The sequence below is a fragment of the Artibeus jamaicensis genome, unplaced genomic scaffold (genome assembly GCF_021234435.1).
Source record: "Artibeus jamaicensis isolate MK-2021 breed Jamaican fruit bat unplaced genomic scaffold, CSHL_Jam_final contig_519, whole genome shotgun sequence".
In the NCBI taxonomy this organism is placed as follows: Eukaryota; Metazoa; Chordata; class Mammalia; order Chiroptera; family Phyllostomidae; genus Artibeus; species Artibeus jamaicensis.
The window spans coordinates 47,313,371-47,328,816 of NW_026521871.1; the positions used below are offsets into that span (position 1 = coordinate 47,313,371).

The following is a 15,446-nucleotide window of genomic DNA, read 5'->3' on the forward strand; positions in this document are numbered from 1 at the left end:
CCCAGGGGTGGAACCCCTGAGTCCCAAGGTGCTGTACGGCTTTGGTAGACACTCCCAGTTTTCCAGGTGGTTGGACCAATTTATACTCTTAATAGCAGTGTGTTGGGAGAATAAATTGCCAACATTCATCAGCACTAGGTATTATCAGTCTTTTTAACTTTAACCAATGTGAGATCTCATTGTGGGTTTAATTAGCACTTTCCTGATGACTAACGATGGTATGTGCTCTTAGATAAAGATGTCACCCAAACAGACCCAATCTTAAAAGGAAAGGGTATTTGTTTTGTTTTTAATAAGTAACCACTAGGTGACCACATGCCAGGCCCACTTTAGCTCCTTTTTTTGGCAGTAACATCTCTGCCTGGTGGCAGGGACAGGGCTGAACTCTGACCTGGACACCCAACAGCCCTCACGCAACGCAGCAGCACACAGATGACAATAAGCTCAGGAAACAGACTTCCTAAAGAGGTTTTACAAGTGAGTGGCTAACGAGAGCTCATTGGATTCTACAGGGACAGCATGGTATCATAGCAAAAAGCTAAACCCAGGTTAACTTTTACGGCAGCCACTTGAACATTGGTCCTGAGCATCAATTAACGGTATTTATAATTCGGACGGGCTTGGAGACGACCCATTTTGCTACAGTGAACCACCCCGAGGCCTTTAAAGTGGCCACCCCTGCCTGGCAGAACCCCAGATGTGTTTCCACTACCTCCCCTTTCCCCAGAGCCGCTAGTTCCGAGGGAAACCAACCCCACCCCTAGTTCCTGAGGAGGGTCGGATGAGTAAGTCCTATCTCCCTGCCAGGGACTGGTTCCGTGCTGGGTGTGGGTCGCAGACTGGGCTCTTGGAACTTACAGAGGTGTTTGTTAGAGGCTTCTGGGAATATTTTTTGCTCACTCTTTTGAACAATCTTCCAAAGCAAATCTGTCATTTGGGGCAAATCTGTCATTTGGGGCACTGTCCCGTGTAGAAGTGAGGCTGTGGCTCTAGACACCAAACACACAGGTGCGCAGCCCCAAACATCAGCTGGAGAGGAAGCCACCAGGAAGTGGAAGAGGACTGAGCCCAGGGAATCACAGGAAAATATGCGGGAGCCACTGGTCTGAGCGAGTCCGAGGCCTGCCTTATTCGTGTAGCTACTTACATTTTAATCTCAACTAACTGATACTAAATTCAGTGGGAGGCCTCAGTGCCTTGTCACTCTAGCCACATTTCAAGGGCTCAGCGTTTTCGTGTGGCTACCATACCTGACCGGACAGGCACAGAAAGTCACCCACACCGAGAAAGTTCTATCGGAAGAGTGCAGTTCCACATAGCACAGTAACCTGGGTGCACCATCTGAGACACTGTTTTTCTGCTCAGTGAGCAAGGGCGCCTTTGGTCCCTCACATGTGAGAGTGGTACACGTGAGGGCTGATGCCCCGGATTTTGGCGCACAGGGTCTCTCTCTGCCGAGGGACTGGGCGCCCGGGTCTTTTGCACAACCCTGTTCCCACCATCGCGTGCCGGGCTGTCTTCCTATCCCGCACAACATCTAACACACGGAGACCGGTAATACCTGTGATCAGGGACTCAGTTCGCTTGGAATTGCTTCCGCACCATAGTTTGGGTAGAATGCGGGGTCACAGGCTGTGCTGGGGCCTTATCTCCTCCAAGCATCGCGTTTAGTGCCCGCAGCAACTCAACTACAAACTAGCTCGTTGCTCCGTAGCTTCCGCATAAACGCAGAACCTTAAGTGTCTCTATCTCTTCCCTTAACAGAGCAAAGACCTGCAAAACCGAAGTACAACCCGAGAAAACCGCTGCTGACCTTGTAAAGCAAAAGTGAAGAGAGTTTCCTGACATGATTTCGTAAAGCGACTTGGTTATTTCATTTGAGAAGGGGATAAAACAGTTTTATTGTACAATTCCAGTTTTACCCCTCTGAGTGACTGTCTAGAGTTTGCAATGTGGCCAGCTTCCCCTGGATGTTCCCGGACTCACCTCGGACGGACTCAAATTCTAGATCACACGTGGACTGTGTCACTGTGTGGAGAAAAGCAGAAAGAGGACTCCTGGGAAGGTAAATTGCAGTCACGCTGCTTTACAATGGAATGTTTATAGGCTAAAATTGACACAGGAATAAAGTGACCTGTATCTGTTCAAGCTGAAGGAACAAACTTTTCCAGGAAAAACCAAGGTAAGAAGAAAAATATTAACAAAAACATATACAAATACAGGCGCATATAAACTTCTTACAGAAGCTTTTTTTTTAAGCTCCTCGTAGAATATCTGCTCACACTCATAAAATTGCAACACTCACATGGATTAAAAAAGAAAGAAAAAAAAACACTTTTACTCAAAAAATAGTCTTGACTTTTAAAAATACCCAACATGTTTCTATTTGAACAAATTCACTATTATAAAATGTCAAATCCTCTCCCTATTAACGAATTAATGTATATTTTCAACAAAACTTCAATTGAAAAACAGGATGCTTAAAGCAATTAGTAATTCCCAACTTCATCACAAAGAATAAACAAGCCAGAATAGCCAAGATATTTTTAACAAAAAGAGAAGCACGAAGAGAAAAACTCCTCTGCCATTTTAAAGTGTATTTTCGAACTCATCTAATTTCTAAGGGTGACACTGAACTGTGAGTAAGGAGACCGATGGGACAAATGGAATACACAGAAACAATGTGCACTCTACAAGAATTTCACCCATGATAATGGTGGCTTTTTAAACTGCTAAGAAAAGATCGAATCAGTTGCTACAATCTGCTAGATGGGAGAGAATTTAAATTCCTCCTTTGTACCATGCGGTGGACCAATAATGGACACCTCGCCACAAAAAGCCCACACTCCACCCCCCAGAACCAGTAAAAGCATGACACTGCATGGCAAAGGGACTTGGTAGATGGCATTAAGATTACAGACGTTAAGAGGAGGATGTTACCTGGATGGCCCGGTGAGCCCAACCCAGTCAGATGAACCCTTTGAAGCAGAAAACTTCCCCTGACCAGAGTCAGAGAGACCTCGGGGAAGGGGAAGGCAGAGGAGACGCTGCGGGAGATGAGAAGCGTGGAAAAGACACCCATCGCTGCAGGTCTGGAGGATGGAGGGGCCAACGTGATAAGGAAGGCGTGGCCTTGGAGAGGATCCTGGGTGACAGTCGGTAAGGAAACAGGAACCTCAGCCCTACAGCTGCAGGGAACTGGGTCCTGCCAACCCCGTGAATGAGCCCAGGAGAGGGTTCTATTAGGGCCCAGCCAGCCAGCACCTTGATTTCAGCCTTGTAACACCCGCCAAGCTAACCCAGACTCCTGACCCACAGACCGTGAGATAATTGCGTAACCTGGTTGTTATAAGCCACTAAGTTGGTGATCATCTGTTCTGGCAACAATAGAAAACTAATACACATCACATATCAAAGTCCGTTCTAATTGAATTAAAAAATGTTAGTGTAAAAAAAAAAAAGAGCCACAGCATAAATTGTCTAACCACTATGCTGTATGCCTGAAACTAATATAAAATAGCGAATGACAACTGTAATTGAAAAATAAAATTATTTTTAAAACTCACAGCAATAAAAAAGAACAAGCTGCTAACATACACAGCAATATAAAGAATATCGAAAAACGGGATGTTGGGCCAAAGGAGCCACACTCAAGAGTATATACTTGGGATTCCACTTAGGTCAAGTTCTAGAACCAACAAATGTAAGGAACCAAAGGGAGGGAGGGGGCGTGACTGGAAAGGGGTGACGCAAGAGCACTTCCTGGGGGGATGAAAATGTCCAATATTCTCACTGGGAGGAGGTGGCCATACAGGTGTATAAATTTATTAAAGCTTATTGAACCGTATACTTAAAATTTGTGCCTTTTATCACAAGCTAGTATCTAATTTTCTTTAACAAAAAAAGCATTGAGACAAAGAAACCATAAAAGCACAAAGAAAAATACAGATACACATTTCAGATCACCTTTAACTGTTCTAGGGGGAAATTTGGTTAATATCTAATCAGTGACTTGTACATATGGCCTTTGGCCCAGTAATGCCACTTCTAGGGATCAATATTGCAGATTGATTGCACACATAGGAAATGGCAGACATGCAAGATTTTTCACTGTCAAGCTCATTATAATAATAAAAGACTGGAGCCAACCTTAATGCCCATCAACAGGGGACTGGTTCAGTAAATTAAAATGCAGGCCCCAGACAGAGCATTACGCAAGTGTAGAAGGGAGGAAGGAAGGAGCTCTCTATGTACTGATTTGGGAGTCTCCAAAATATATTTTTAAAAAGCAAAGGCAGAACAGTGTGTACACTATTCTCTCTTTTGTGCAAAGTTAAAAAAAAAAAAAAAGAGGGACGGGCTGAATAAGAATATATATTTGTATTTGCTTGTGTATGCATAAAGAAATTCTAGAAGGATCCACCAGAAATAAAATTATTTACCCTTATTGGGGAATGGGGTGGAGGGATGAGGAGGAGGGCCTACTCCCTCCTTTTCTAGTTTCTGATTCTTGAATTATGTAAATTCGAAAGTTTTAATGCCACAAAAAAAATGGCATGCAAGCTTCACACTCAAGAAAGCCACTCTGATGATAATAAAAGCAGAAACCACATAGTGCTAGTCACGAATCCATGAAAAACGCAAAACTTCTACACATCAAAAAGCCCTGAAAATAGTAGCGTAACCCCCTAACTCAGCGATGTGATGGATGGAGAGCACCTGTCACACGCTGCTGCTGCCGCCGATGGCAGGATCAAGTGGTGAAGCTTCTATCTATAGAAACGTTAGATGCACTGGGAATTCATTCTACAAACCCACTTCATTCAAGTGCGTGAGGACACACACTGCCTCGCTTTTTGTAAAAGCAAAAACAACAGAAATCCAAAAGCCCAGCAGCCGGATTTTATATCTTTTAAAAAATGGTACAGCTTAATACAGAACACCATACAGTTATTAAAAACTATAAGGCAGATCTAGATAAAAAGGAAGACATGTAACAATATGCATGTTACATGCATATTGTTGAATTAAGCAAGTTGGAGGACAATTGGTAGTGCAACTCGAAGAACTTAAGGACATATCTGTGTGTGTGTGTGTGTGTGTGTGTGTGTGTGTGTGTGTGTGTGTGTGTATGCGTGTACATTTGATCTGCAGGGAGAATTTTCAGAAGGACACTTATGAAACGAACAAGAGTGGTAATCTTCAGGAAGTAGATCTGGGAACCGGGAGATCACCCAGCAACCCTCTCTGACTATGTTCACAGATCACACAAACAGGAAGGATTTAATAAAATGAGATGCTTGGACTAAAATTCTGGAGCCAGGAAACCAAAGCTCAGAGATTCGAGGGCCTGACCAAAGTCACACAGTGGTGAGTGAGCACAGGCGGTGAAACCCCAGCTTATCACCAGGCCCCCACCGTGGTGCCCTGGTCCACACCCCCTGGGGGTGGACAGGAAAGCCAGACCAGAACCCTGGTCCACGATGACTCAGGGCACTGGTATCAGCCGTGGTGGTCCCTGCATGTTATTTGAGTGTAAACCCTGCAACTTGGCCAGAACCTTTGCTTTGTTGACTCAGCAAAGAGAAAACATTTGCTAAAAACAGCCCTAGTATTTGCCTGTTTTCAAAGGGCTTTCCTGAAATCACCAGTCAGTTAATTAAGGAGCTGTAGCTAAGACAATCAGTGAGACTCAAGGCCTTGGAGGAGGGGTGGGAGGGGTCACGGCTGGCAAGTCTGAAAATGGCTCCAAGTCGTTCTCCGTGATTGTCCCTTTGGGAAGAAGGGCTCAGCACCTGCTCGCAGGCCCTAGAAGATTCTTTTCAGCTGGAGGACTGTCACCGTAATCATCACCCACTGGGATGGCCATTCAGCTCAGCACAGAGACCTGCTCAGGGGAGAGCCAAGGTGCACAGAGGCAGGCCCTCAGGTACAATCTAAGCATCAGACCTACAGGCCCAAGCCCCTCCGCAGCAGTGTTTGAACTGGCACTTCTGGAGGAGTTCCAACCATGGAGGCAGCTGAGGTCGGAGGCTCCAGATAGAGTGGCTTTGCCCCTACCCTGCAAAAAAGCCACTTTAGCACGAGAGAATCCATTACCCAGAGACCAGAGAGGCAGTAAGCGGGGTACCGCTGCCTCTGAGGCTAACCTGTTCCCTGGCCCCTTCCCTAAATACCAAAGACATCAGCAACCTTCTAAAACTTTCCTCTTTTTGCTTAAGTAGCTTTTCTTTCATTCCCTAGAAAAGAAAGAACAGTGGCATGCCTAACTCATCTCTTTCTACCACTTCCCATTAAACAAGGCCTCTGTCAAGGCTCTCCTGTCCCCATCCACTGCTAGGCACCGTGCTGGACCTTTGTTTTTCTGCTTTCCCCATTAGACTGAGCTCCTCAGGCAGAAACCAAGTCTCACTAAGTCTTGTTATTTCTGCAACCAGAGGGCTCGGCATTATTGCATGAATAAATGATTTCCCGGCTCTTGACTTATCAGAGGCAGACGATTAAGCTGGAGGAACTGGAAAGGAAGAAATGTTTAGGGGGTGGCAGTTACTTTCACTGATGGTTTTGGGTTTCTCACCATCTCCTGGAAAGCCAAGAAATGTTGAACTGTCAGCTGTTCCCTTGGAAGACACAAATTTAATGAAAGCCAACCGCACAAAGTACACACCAGAAACCACCAGATAGATCCAACCAAAATAAAACTGCCACAGTGGCTGGCTACTCTCAGAAAACAGAGGAGAGAGATGTTTGCACATTCATAAGCACCTGTTGAGAACTCAGCTGGTCAGCAAAAAGTGCCACATATTCCCGTGTGAAATTACAGCCTCAGAGATGCGGCAGAAATAAATGCTCAAAGCAAAGAGTAATCCTTAGATCAGTTTGGAGCTGGCAAGCAGTAACATTTGCACACAGAGAAAAGAAATCAAAAGGAACCTAAATAGAGCTGCTAACTCTCTATTTTGCCATTTAAGAACATTTTTTAAAAGCGTACCACCTTCTTTCCCCATAATTTCACAAAAGAAGGGATATTTTAACTCTGCCCAAAGAAGGGAAATGTAACCTTGGACCAAAGAAAGTCATTGTCAAGGAAGGGTGAGCTGAGAATCTTACAGCACCTTCTAGACTTGGACGGCGTGCAGATGGTTTGGACTTTGAAAGGCAGGTCCAAGTCCCTAAAACCTCACCAGGTCCCTGCAAGATGCTTAAGAAATATCACTGAAGGGCAAAGAAAGATCAGTGTCAACTCCTAATGCTGTAGTGAAGTCTCGACCACTTGACCTCCAAAGAGAATGGGCATAGAGAGGCCTCCTCCCAGTTGGTGGCCGGTGACAGTCACAATTGCTCCTCAGCGTGTGCCACAGACTGGCATTTTTCCATCTGATATCTGAATGTGAATAGTCCAAGGCAGCTGCACAATAACAAGTAAATTTTATTGAGCACTTACTATGTTCCACATACTAAGCTCTTCTTGGGTATTTTCTCATTGAATGTCCCTAAAATGCCAGTTATCCAAATTTCCCAGGTCAGAAAACAGGTTCAAATCAAGGTGAAGGGACATCTCCAAGCAAGGCACAAATCCAAATCCGTACCCAAATCAGTGTTCACAAGCCCTAGGAGGGAGGAGTTGCACAAAGGGTGAGGGTGACTGGAGAAAATGGGAAGGATGGCCTTTAGAATTAAAATCAAATCCCTGCAACAGCAAACCCAGAGAAAGCCCCCAGAGTTAGCATTTCACTCTACCTCAAGACAAACGAGGAAGTTAAGGATCAGCCGGCACAAGCTGCTCATCAATCTTGACTCAGCATCTGTGCTAAATCCAGGCTGCCCAGCAAGCACCACATTCCTGTCATATTCTCCACTCGCCCCCAAAGCACCTGGGACTTACAGATGATTACCAAGTTTGCAAAGTTTGGAGCTGCCCCAGGGGGCACAAAGCCCTCCTGCGGCAGCTCTGGAACAAAGGTGCTTCCCCATTCGCGGGGGAACTTGAGTTGAATAGCAACAGCCCCATCTGCCTCTCCTCCAGATCTCTCCCCAACCCCCTCTGTGATATTTTAAATGCTGATTGGCCTCCATTCCACCTTCCACCCCCCCAGACCAGGATAAGCTACTTCTCCCTCCTTGAATGCAGGGCAAGACAAGCCCAGCAAAGAAGCTAAAACACCATCCACTGTGACATGGGGATGAGGGGGGAGGGGTTCAGAGGTGCCCTGGAAATCCCCATAAAAAAAGTCTCCCCCAGACAGGGACCCCTGAAAGGCAGCCCCTCAGTACTGCTGGGAAAATCTGAGTTTTAGCCCCAGTTCTAACACTAGCTAACAAGTTTCCTGAAACACAGAGCCTTGAACTTGGCCTTGAAAAAAGTGGCCAGATGGAAAGGTCCATTCATCTATACTCCCAGCTTTCTAAATAAAACTCAGAACTGTTAAACACACACACACACACACACACACACACACACACACACACACCCCACTTTTCATGGCTCCGAACTCCCTGTAGAATAAAGCCCAACAGCTCAGATTCCCATTCTATGTCCTACATACACACACACCCTCCACTCACCTTTCCAGCGTTCTCCAACCCTGCATGCCCCACAGTGCGGTCACCGCTGCGTGCGACACCAACGCATCTGGCTGCCTTGCTCTCACGGTCTCTGAATGGCAACGCAGTGGGGTTGGGGCTGGTGCCAGGAGGAGGACAGAAGGATATGAATGTGTCCCCCGATAGAAGAGAAAATCTAGAACCTGGGACCAAGCCTCACTATACCTCTTCCGGGCCTGGGGTCAGGTACCTAATTCACTCAACTCCAGGCCTCAGTTTCCTTACTGGAAAACACACGGTATCCCCTACATGACTGGACTCCCATTTCTTCAGTCAGTCAACAAGTACTGAGTGCCAAGTGCCCTGCTGGATGCTCAGAACCTGTGAGTGGGCAAGATGGACCCAAAACACTCGTGAAGTTAACATTCTAGGACAGGGGATTACACATAATATTTCTGTCAGCGTTAATTAAGATATGAAAAACACACTTAACATAGAGCCTGGTGCAGGATCAACTACTACTACCATTATTATATCGTCATCATCATTATTTTGGTATTTAAAGGAAAGCCCGCTTGCTCATCATTACTCTTAAAAAGAAGCTGCTTCTTTTACCGGAGATGCTTGTCTCTCCCTCCTGGCACCCCTCAGTCTGCCTGCTAGAAGTTCTTTTCCTCGGTCTGGACACGGCCCAGAACTGACCTCCCGTACCTGCCCCCGGAAGGACTTAGGGGCTGGGAACGCTCCTGGAGTGCCTGTCTGCAGCTCCAGGAACCCCGGCACATGGGCCTGCCCGGCATTCACTCCGTTCTGCCACCCTTAGCAGTGCCTGTGTCTCATGTTGACATCCGACATAGGACTGGGCCCTGAGTTCTGTGAAAAGTGACACTGCCCTGAAAAACAAAGAGTGAAAAGCGGTGACAAGGGCCCGGCACTGAGAGGAGAAGAAAAGGCATATTAGACAGAACCTTAGTGCACGGCCAAGGAGTTCAGACTTGCGTGAGCTCTGGAAGTCACCAAATTTTGAGCTGCCAGGTAAGGTGGACCCTGCGGGGCCGAGGATGAGCTGGCCCACGGGTGACATAAGAAGAGTGCCCTGCAGGCCACAGCTGGACAGGAAGCTCATCCCAGTTCAAGGCTGTGACCCAGGTATCCTTGTCACAGCGGATCAAACTGCCCAGTATGGCACTGGGATTCTCTCCATTCTCCTTGTTGTGCAGTTTCCTCCAAAATGGCCTGGCTTCCTCTGATGGGGAGCAGAATGTGATACCCCAAAATATGTCTCTTTGGTATATTGATTATTTTGCATGAAAGGTATTCAGAAACAGCCAGTGCAAGGACGCTCTGACCCCACTTCCTGAGACAAATCTCCCACACGAAAGGAACACTCCCTGTACCAGGAGGAAGAAGGCGTTCTTTCACCACAGACAGGGAGTGAAGGGCAGACAAGGCTGTAGAAATAAACCTTGTTACTTCTTCCCTGATTTACTGCCCCCGGCTCACACCCCTTGGTCTTGTCACTTTTCCACAAACACATTGTTTCTTTGTCTAAAAGATAAAAAAAGCTTCTCGCTCTGCTCACTTCTTTGAATCTCATATTTTTATGGGCCTCCCTCACATAAAATTAAACTTGTTATTCTCCCGTTAATCTGTCTTCCACCAGGTTCACTATTACGACAGCCAAAGAACCTGGCAGGGAAGAAGGGGAAATTTTTCCACCCCTAGGCCTCTGAAAGGTCATCACCATTTTCTAGGAATGGCAACCCTGCCCCATTCCAGACTCTGCCCGCTTCCTGCCTCTGGCCCCATTGCAGGAGGACCCGCTGCTTTAAAAAATGACAAACATCTCGATCTAAATGCCTTAGGAACTTCAAACACAGAGGTAGCTGGCCCTACCCATGGCTCGGCTCTGGCCACCATGCAGCAGCCCCACCAGCTCCCCAGGCTCACAGGAGCTCAGACGCACAGGCCACAGTGAGCACAGGTGGGCACTGAGGCTGCAGCACCGGGGCAAAAGAGGGAGCCGAGTCAGGTGGACTGGGTCAAGGTGTCATCGGTAAGGCTGAGTCACGCTTCCCGATTTCCCACAAAAACAAGGAGACAAGGCACTGCTGAAAAACAAGGAAGTGAAGCAATGCCTAGGTGAGGAATTCAGACCAAGAAAGATGTCTGACCAGGCAGAATGGACCACCTCGCTGATGAAAGGAAGAACACCGCTCTTGGTTTAAGCACTGTGACATTTGGGGGCTCCAGAGCTGCCTGTTTACCTGGCTCAATACTTTTTAAAAAAAATGTTAAACCTGAGTGTTCTCCCTGCCACCGCCCCTGTCCCCACCATCCATCTCTGCTGTAATTTACAGTATCTTCTTTGCTACAGAGACACCTTGCCCTCAAATTTCTCTTTCATTTCTTAGAGCAAGGATTTTTCGACCTTAAGAACCTCAGGCCCCACACGAAGGAAATTTGTTACACAAGCCACGAGTCTACAGTCAGTGGGTCACTGGCTGGGAAACCGAAGGCAAGGCACTGACCTGTCAGCTTCACTTCCCCTCTGAAAGGGCAGTGGGCAGCCTGTTCTCAAGGTCAATGTGAAAAATGCCACGCTCGTACGTGACAATGGCCGGAGGCCCACACCCCAACCTCCACTTCAGTTCTTAAAAACATCCAGGGGTGCTTTATCCTCCCCACCCAAACGTGGCGCTTGCAGGCTCCACTCTGCTAAAAGAAACTTCATCCCAAGAAACAAAGAAAGGAGTAAGAGGGCCTTAGGTATCAGCCACAGGAAAACAGAGGTAGTCAGCAAGTTTAATAATCTCACAAGGTCGAAGTCTCTGTTTGGTCCCTGGGAGCTATGGGCTGGGAAGTCAAGAGAGAAGTGGTATCTGACCCCAGACCCACCACTGGTGACTAACAGGAGATGGGCCTCCATTTCTTCATCTATAAAATGCTCATGGCCCGGCTCCTGACACTGCAGGTGTGAAATTCTGACAAGAGATTTAAAGAATCCCCTTTCCAGTTTATAAATCCAGAGTTTGTGGCAGGCTGGCAGCACTCTCTTCCTTTCCTTCTTTAAAAAAAAGGAAGGCATAATAGCAAGGAATCCTTATTCTGCCCCTTTCGCCCCACCCCCAACCACCAGCACTCCCGCAAGGCCCATTTTGCAGACGCTGCGAGCCACACAGCCCTGTCCTGTGGTGCTCTCGTTACTCAGGCAGGAATTTCCCTGCTCGAGTATGAGGATCAGCCATCTGTCCAACACTGTCTCCTCCCTCCCAGAGTTCCTTCCCAGGGAAAGGCTGATGCGCTTGCTCCGCAGCCTGCACCGGCCACCTAGCCCCGTTCCAGGGGTGTCCAACCCACGGCCCAGGATGGTGCTGAATGCAGCCCAACACAAAATCGTAGATTTACTGAAAACCTTTTCTTTTTAAATTTTTCCTCATCAGTTTTTGTTTGTGTATTTAATGTGTGGCCCAGAGATGCCAAAAGGGTGGGCACCCCCTGGATGGAGGTCTCAAGTGAATGGATTATAACTAGCTTTAAAAAATAATAATGATAGAGAAACAGAAAATGTCATTGTGCCTCACTCTGAGAAGAGAATAAGTATACTGTGAAACTCCTGTTAAGTTTTATCCTTATACATGTATGTGGGCAAATGTGGTCTCTCTTGCTGGTCTTGGTCAAAAGGAGACTGAGAAACCCCATATCCCTGAAGGGGTGGGGTCTGACTCCACCGAGCAGTGCCACACTCCCCAATCCCACCTCCACCCCTGTGGAGGATGCAAGGGCCAGCAAACCGCACTGAGAACCCAAGCACCCACGTCCACGCCTCAGTTCCACAAAACAGAGCTGACTGGCAAAAACACTTGGAACAAACTTCTCACTCTCCTTCAAGGTGGTAGAACTTCCTATCAGGTTCAAATCAAGACGCTCAACAAAAGACCAAGCCATCTGTGTAAAAACCTTACCTAAGAAAGGTGCTTGCCACCGGGGAGGCTCAGAGTGGGGAGGACCTGGCTGCTAGACATGCAAGCCCTTTTCTCCCTGATATTTCTTCCAGCCAAGTATTGATTGAGATAATAGCAGCAACTGGGCTGGGGACTAGACACCTCAGGGTCCCCTCTCTCTCTCCTCTTTTAAAAATCATTGTCTTTATTATTCAAATTGCCCATCTCCCAAAGAATTTTCACCGCAGCACTAAAGCTTGTGGCCACCCAGAAACAACCCCCCTCCCCCAACTGGAAAGCGGGCTGGCCCGCCCTGAGCGCTGAAAGATACGCGCTACTTCAACGGCGTTGCAAATGCTCAGGGCTTCCCTTGAGCGCACCCCCCAGGCTCCAGGCTCCGAGCCCAGGTTTGAAAACGACCGAAAGCAGAAGCCTGGGCTTCTGGGGACTCCCCTTCTTGGCCTTGAGCCCCTGCTGCACCCGCGCCCTACACTGGTTTCGCTGAGGACTGTGGGCGGTGCAGCCCCTTTCGGGCAAGCCCTGCTCACAATCGGGAAGGCTAGACAAGAGGCCTTCCAGGGGCTGGAATCGCGACCCTCTCCCTGCTGGGAAGTGGTCACTCTCCAAGTTCCCCACAAATCCCGCCCCACTCCCCGGCGCCCGCCAGCCCGAGTGCGTGCCTGGGGGTGCGTCCACAGGTCTTCTCATCAGAATGTGCTGGTGCCCCGAGGTCCGTCCCCCCCCCACCCCCGCGCGCCCCGGGAGATGGAAGCGGGGCCCAGGAGCTGCAGGTTCGGTCCTCGGGTTGGGGACCAGGCAGGCCGCGCGCCGCCGCAGTCCTGTCGCAGCGCGCGCCCTAGTCCCCCGGGGCCCGGAAGGCCGGAGGTGCCCCGCGTCCGACCCCGCGCGCGACAGGCCGGGTCTGCCCCTGGAGGAGTGTGGGGCACAAGGGGATGGCCTGCTCGGCCTCCGCCATGGGGTCCCCAGCTCCAGCGCACGGCCACTTCCCGCCTGGAAGAGGCGCGGGGGCCGGAAGGCCGGCTGCTTCCCAGCTCTTCCCGCGCCGCGTACGCACCTAATTGCCCGTGGGTCCCACATGGTTGGGGCCTAAGGGCCCGCACCGGGGCGCAGCAGCCGCCGCCTCGGGAGCTGGTCCCTGGTGGGCAGGGCGCAGCGGGTGGTGCGGAAACCCGAAAGCCGCGGCGCTGGGCAGGGACGGCGCGGTGCAGCGGCCGCGCGGGGCCCCTGCTCCCGGTGGCGCGGCGCCCGAGCCGCGATGAGCAGGGCGGGGGCGCGAGGACCCCGGCGGCCAGCTGTGTGCAGCCGCAGACCTATTCCAAGTTTCCACGTAGTTGCAAGAGCCCGAAGACTGTCACGTGCACGTCGCCTCTGGGTGGGAGGGGGTGTTTGCCAGTGTGTTCAGAAGAGGCGTTTCGACGTCTCTCCAGGAGCACCGGTGAGGGCTGCGGTAGAGTGGCCGTCGGTTGCCTACGAAAATCCGGTGCCTCAGGCCAGTCACCACGGGGGACAACGCGCGCGCACACACACACCCCCCACACACACACACGTTTTGGTCTTCGGGGAACTCTGTCCGCCTTGGCCCGGCCGCCGCGATGGCCGCTGGAAGGGAGGCCACAGTGAACATCAGGGCCTGGACTTGCCGGTCCCTCCTACAAAGAAACTGCGGGTCGCCGAGCCCGGCCCTTCGCTCCCACTTCCTGTGCTCCTGCTGCTGGACGCCGAGTACTTACTCTGAGCTCGACCCTCCATTCTTGGGAAGCTCGGGATGCAGGTGAAGAGGCCAGCGAGGCCTCGGGCTTCTCGACGCGGACAGCGGTGTTCGTGGAGCCCACGGGGGAGGCAGGGAGCTGCAAGGAAGCCCCTGGAAGGGCAGCGTGGGTACTGAGTGGGCAGGTGGTCGGCCAACCTCAGGCTGCCATGTTGGCGAGGATCCGGGCTGCGAGCGCCCGCCCTCTCACTCGCGGCCCCTGTTGGGTCCTCAGTTTCCCCGGGAAACCTTCCCCACCCCAGCCCCCCAACCAGGGACTGGTCGGACCAGACAGCGAGGCGAGGCTCGAGTCCACACTGCCTCCTGGTGGTTCTCGCTTCCTTCGGAGGCACCACCACGCCAGATCCCCAGCTGCCCTGCCCGAGGAGGAGGACCCCACAGGGCTTGAGAAACAGCACTATGTCCAGGAGGCGAGGGCAGGAGAGTGCTCGGAGTCGGAACGAGCCCCTCCGCCTAGCCAGTGCGCCAGAGCCTCGCCTCCTCCCATCTCCTCTGCACCAAACCTGCCCCCACACCGCAGTGCATCGCTGGCAGTTCAAAAGCCTTGAGGGCAAGGGGGGGGGGGAGGTCATCCCATCGGCTGCTAAAGACCAGAAGATGTAGCTGGGCATTTCGGACGCGTAAGAGTTTTATCCCCGCTTCCAGTCTTAGCCTCCGGACACAAACGCTGTATTCCACCAGTTCGCGAATTCGGCTGAACGCTGGAGTCGTCTGAGGGTCTTTTAAAGGTACTGATACCTGGCTCATTACTCCCAGATGGTCTCATGGAATTGGTATGGGGTGTGACCTGGGCATGGGGAACAACGGGGGCCTTTTTAAAAGCTCCTCGGGTGATTATAACACGATACAACACTGGGGAAACCCTTCCCGTCTTCACATAGTTGGAGGCACTTACTATTTCCCAGACATCATCGGTCCTTGCCGTTTTAGGAGACTTTACCGTCCTTTCTCCAGTATTTTCCCAGCGTCGCCCAGTTCTGTATTTAGGAACGGCCCCGAGCCTCCTCTGCTGGTCTGCCTCCTCTTTTCTGTCTCCGACCCGCTGGGGCGGCTGCTTCCAGAAGGCCTAGCCAGCTCCTTCCCTCAGCATCTGAATCTTTGTGTCCTACTTCTTCCAGTATCTTTCACCGCTGCCCTCCGAGCCGTCACATCAGCTCAGAACGGTGCTA

At 50.2% G+C, this 15,446-nt stretch overlaps 1 protein-coding gene across 1 annotated transcript in view; it reads right to left on the reverse strand.

The window, feature by feature from the left end:
* The window catches only part of TRANK1 (tetratricopeptide repeat and ankyrin repeat containing 1), an 89,945-nt gene extending 76,093 nt beyond the window's left edge, over positions 1 to 13,852 (reverse strand). The window contains exon 1 of the mRNA XM_037148201.2: positions 13,564 to 13,852. Coding sequence (XP_037004096.2) covers positions 13,564 to 13,586 — 23 coding nt within the window. The 5' untranslated portion in view covers positions 13,587 to 13,852. The remainder of the gene's footprint in view (positions 1 to 13,563) is intronic.
* Positions 13,853 to 15,446: the final 1,594 nt, after the last annotated feature.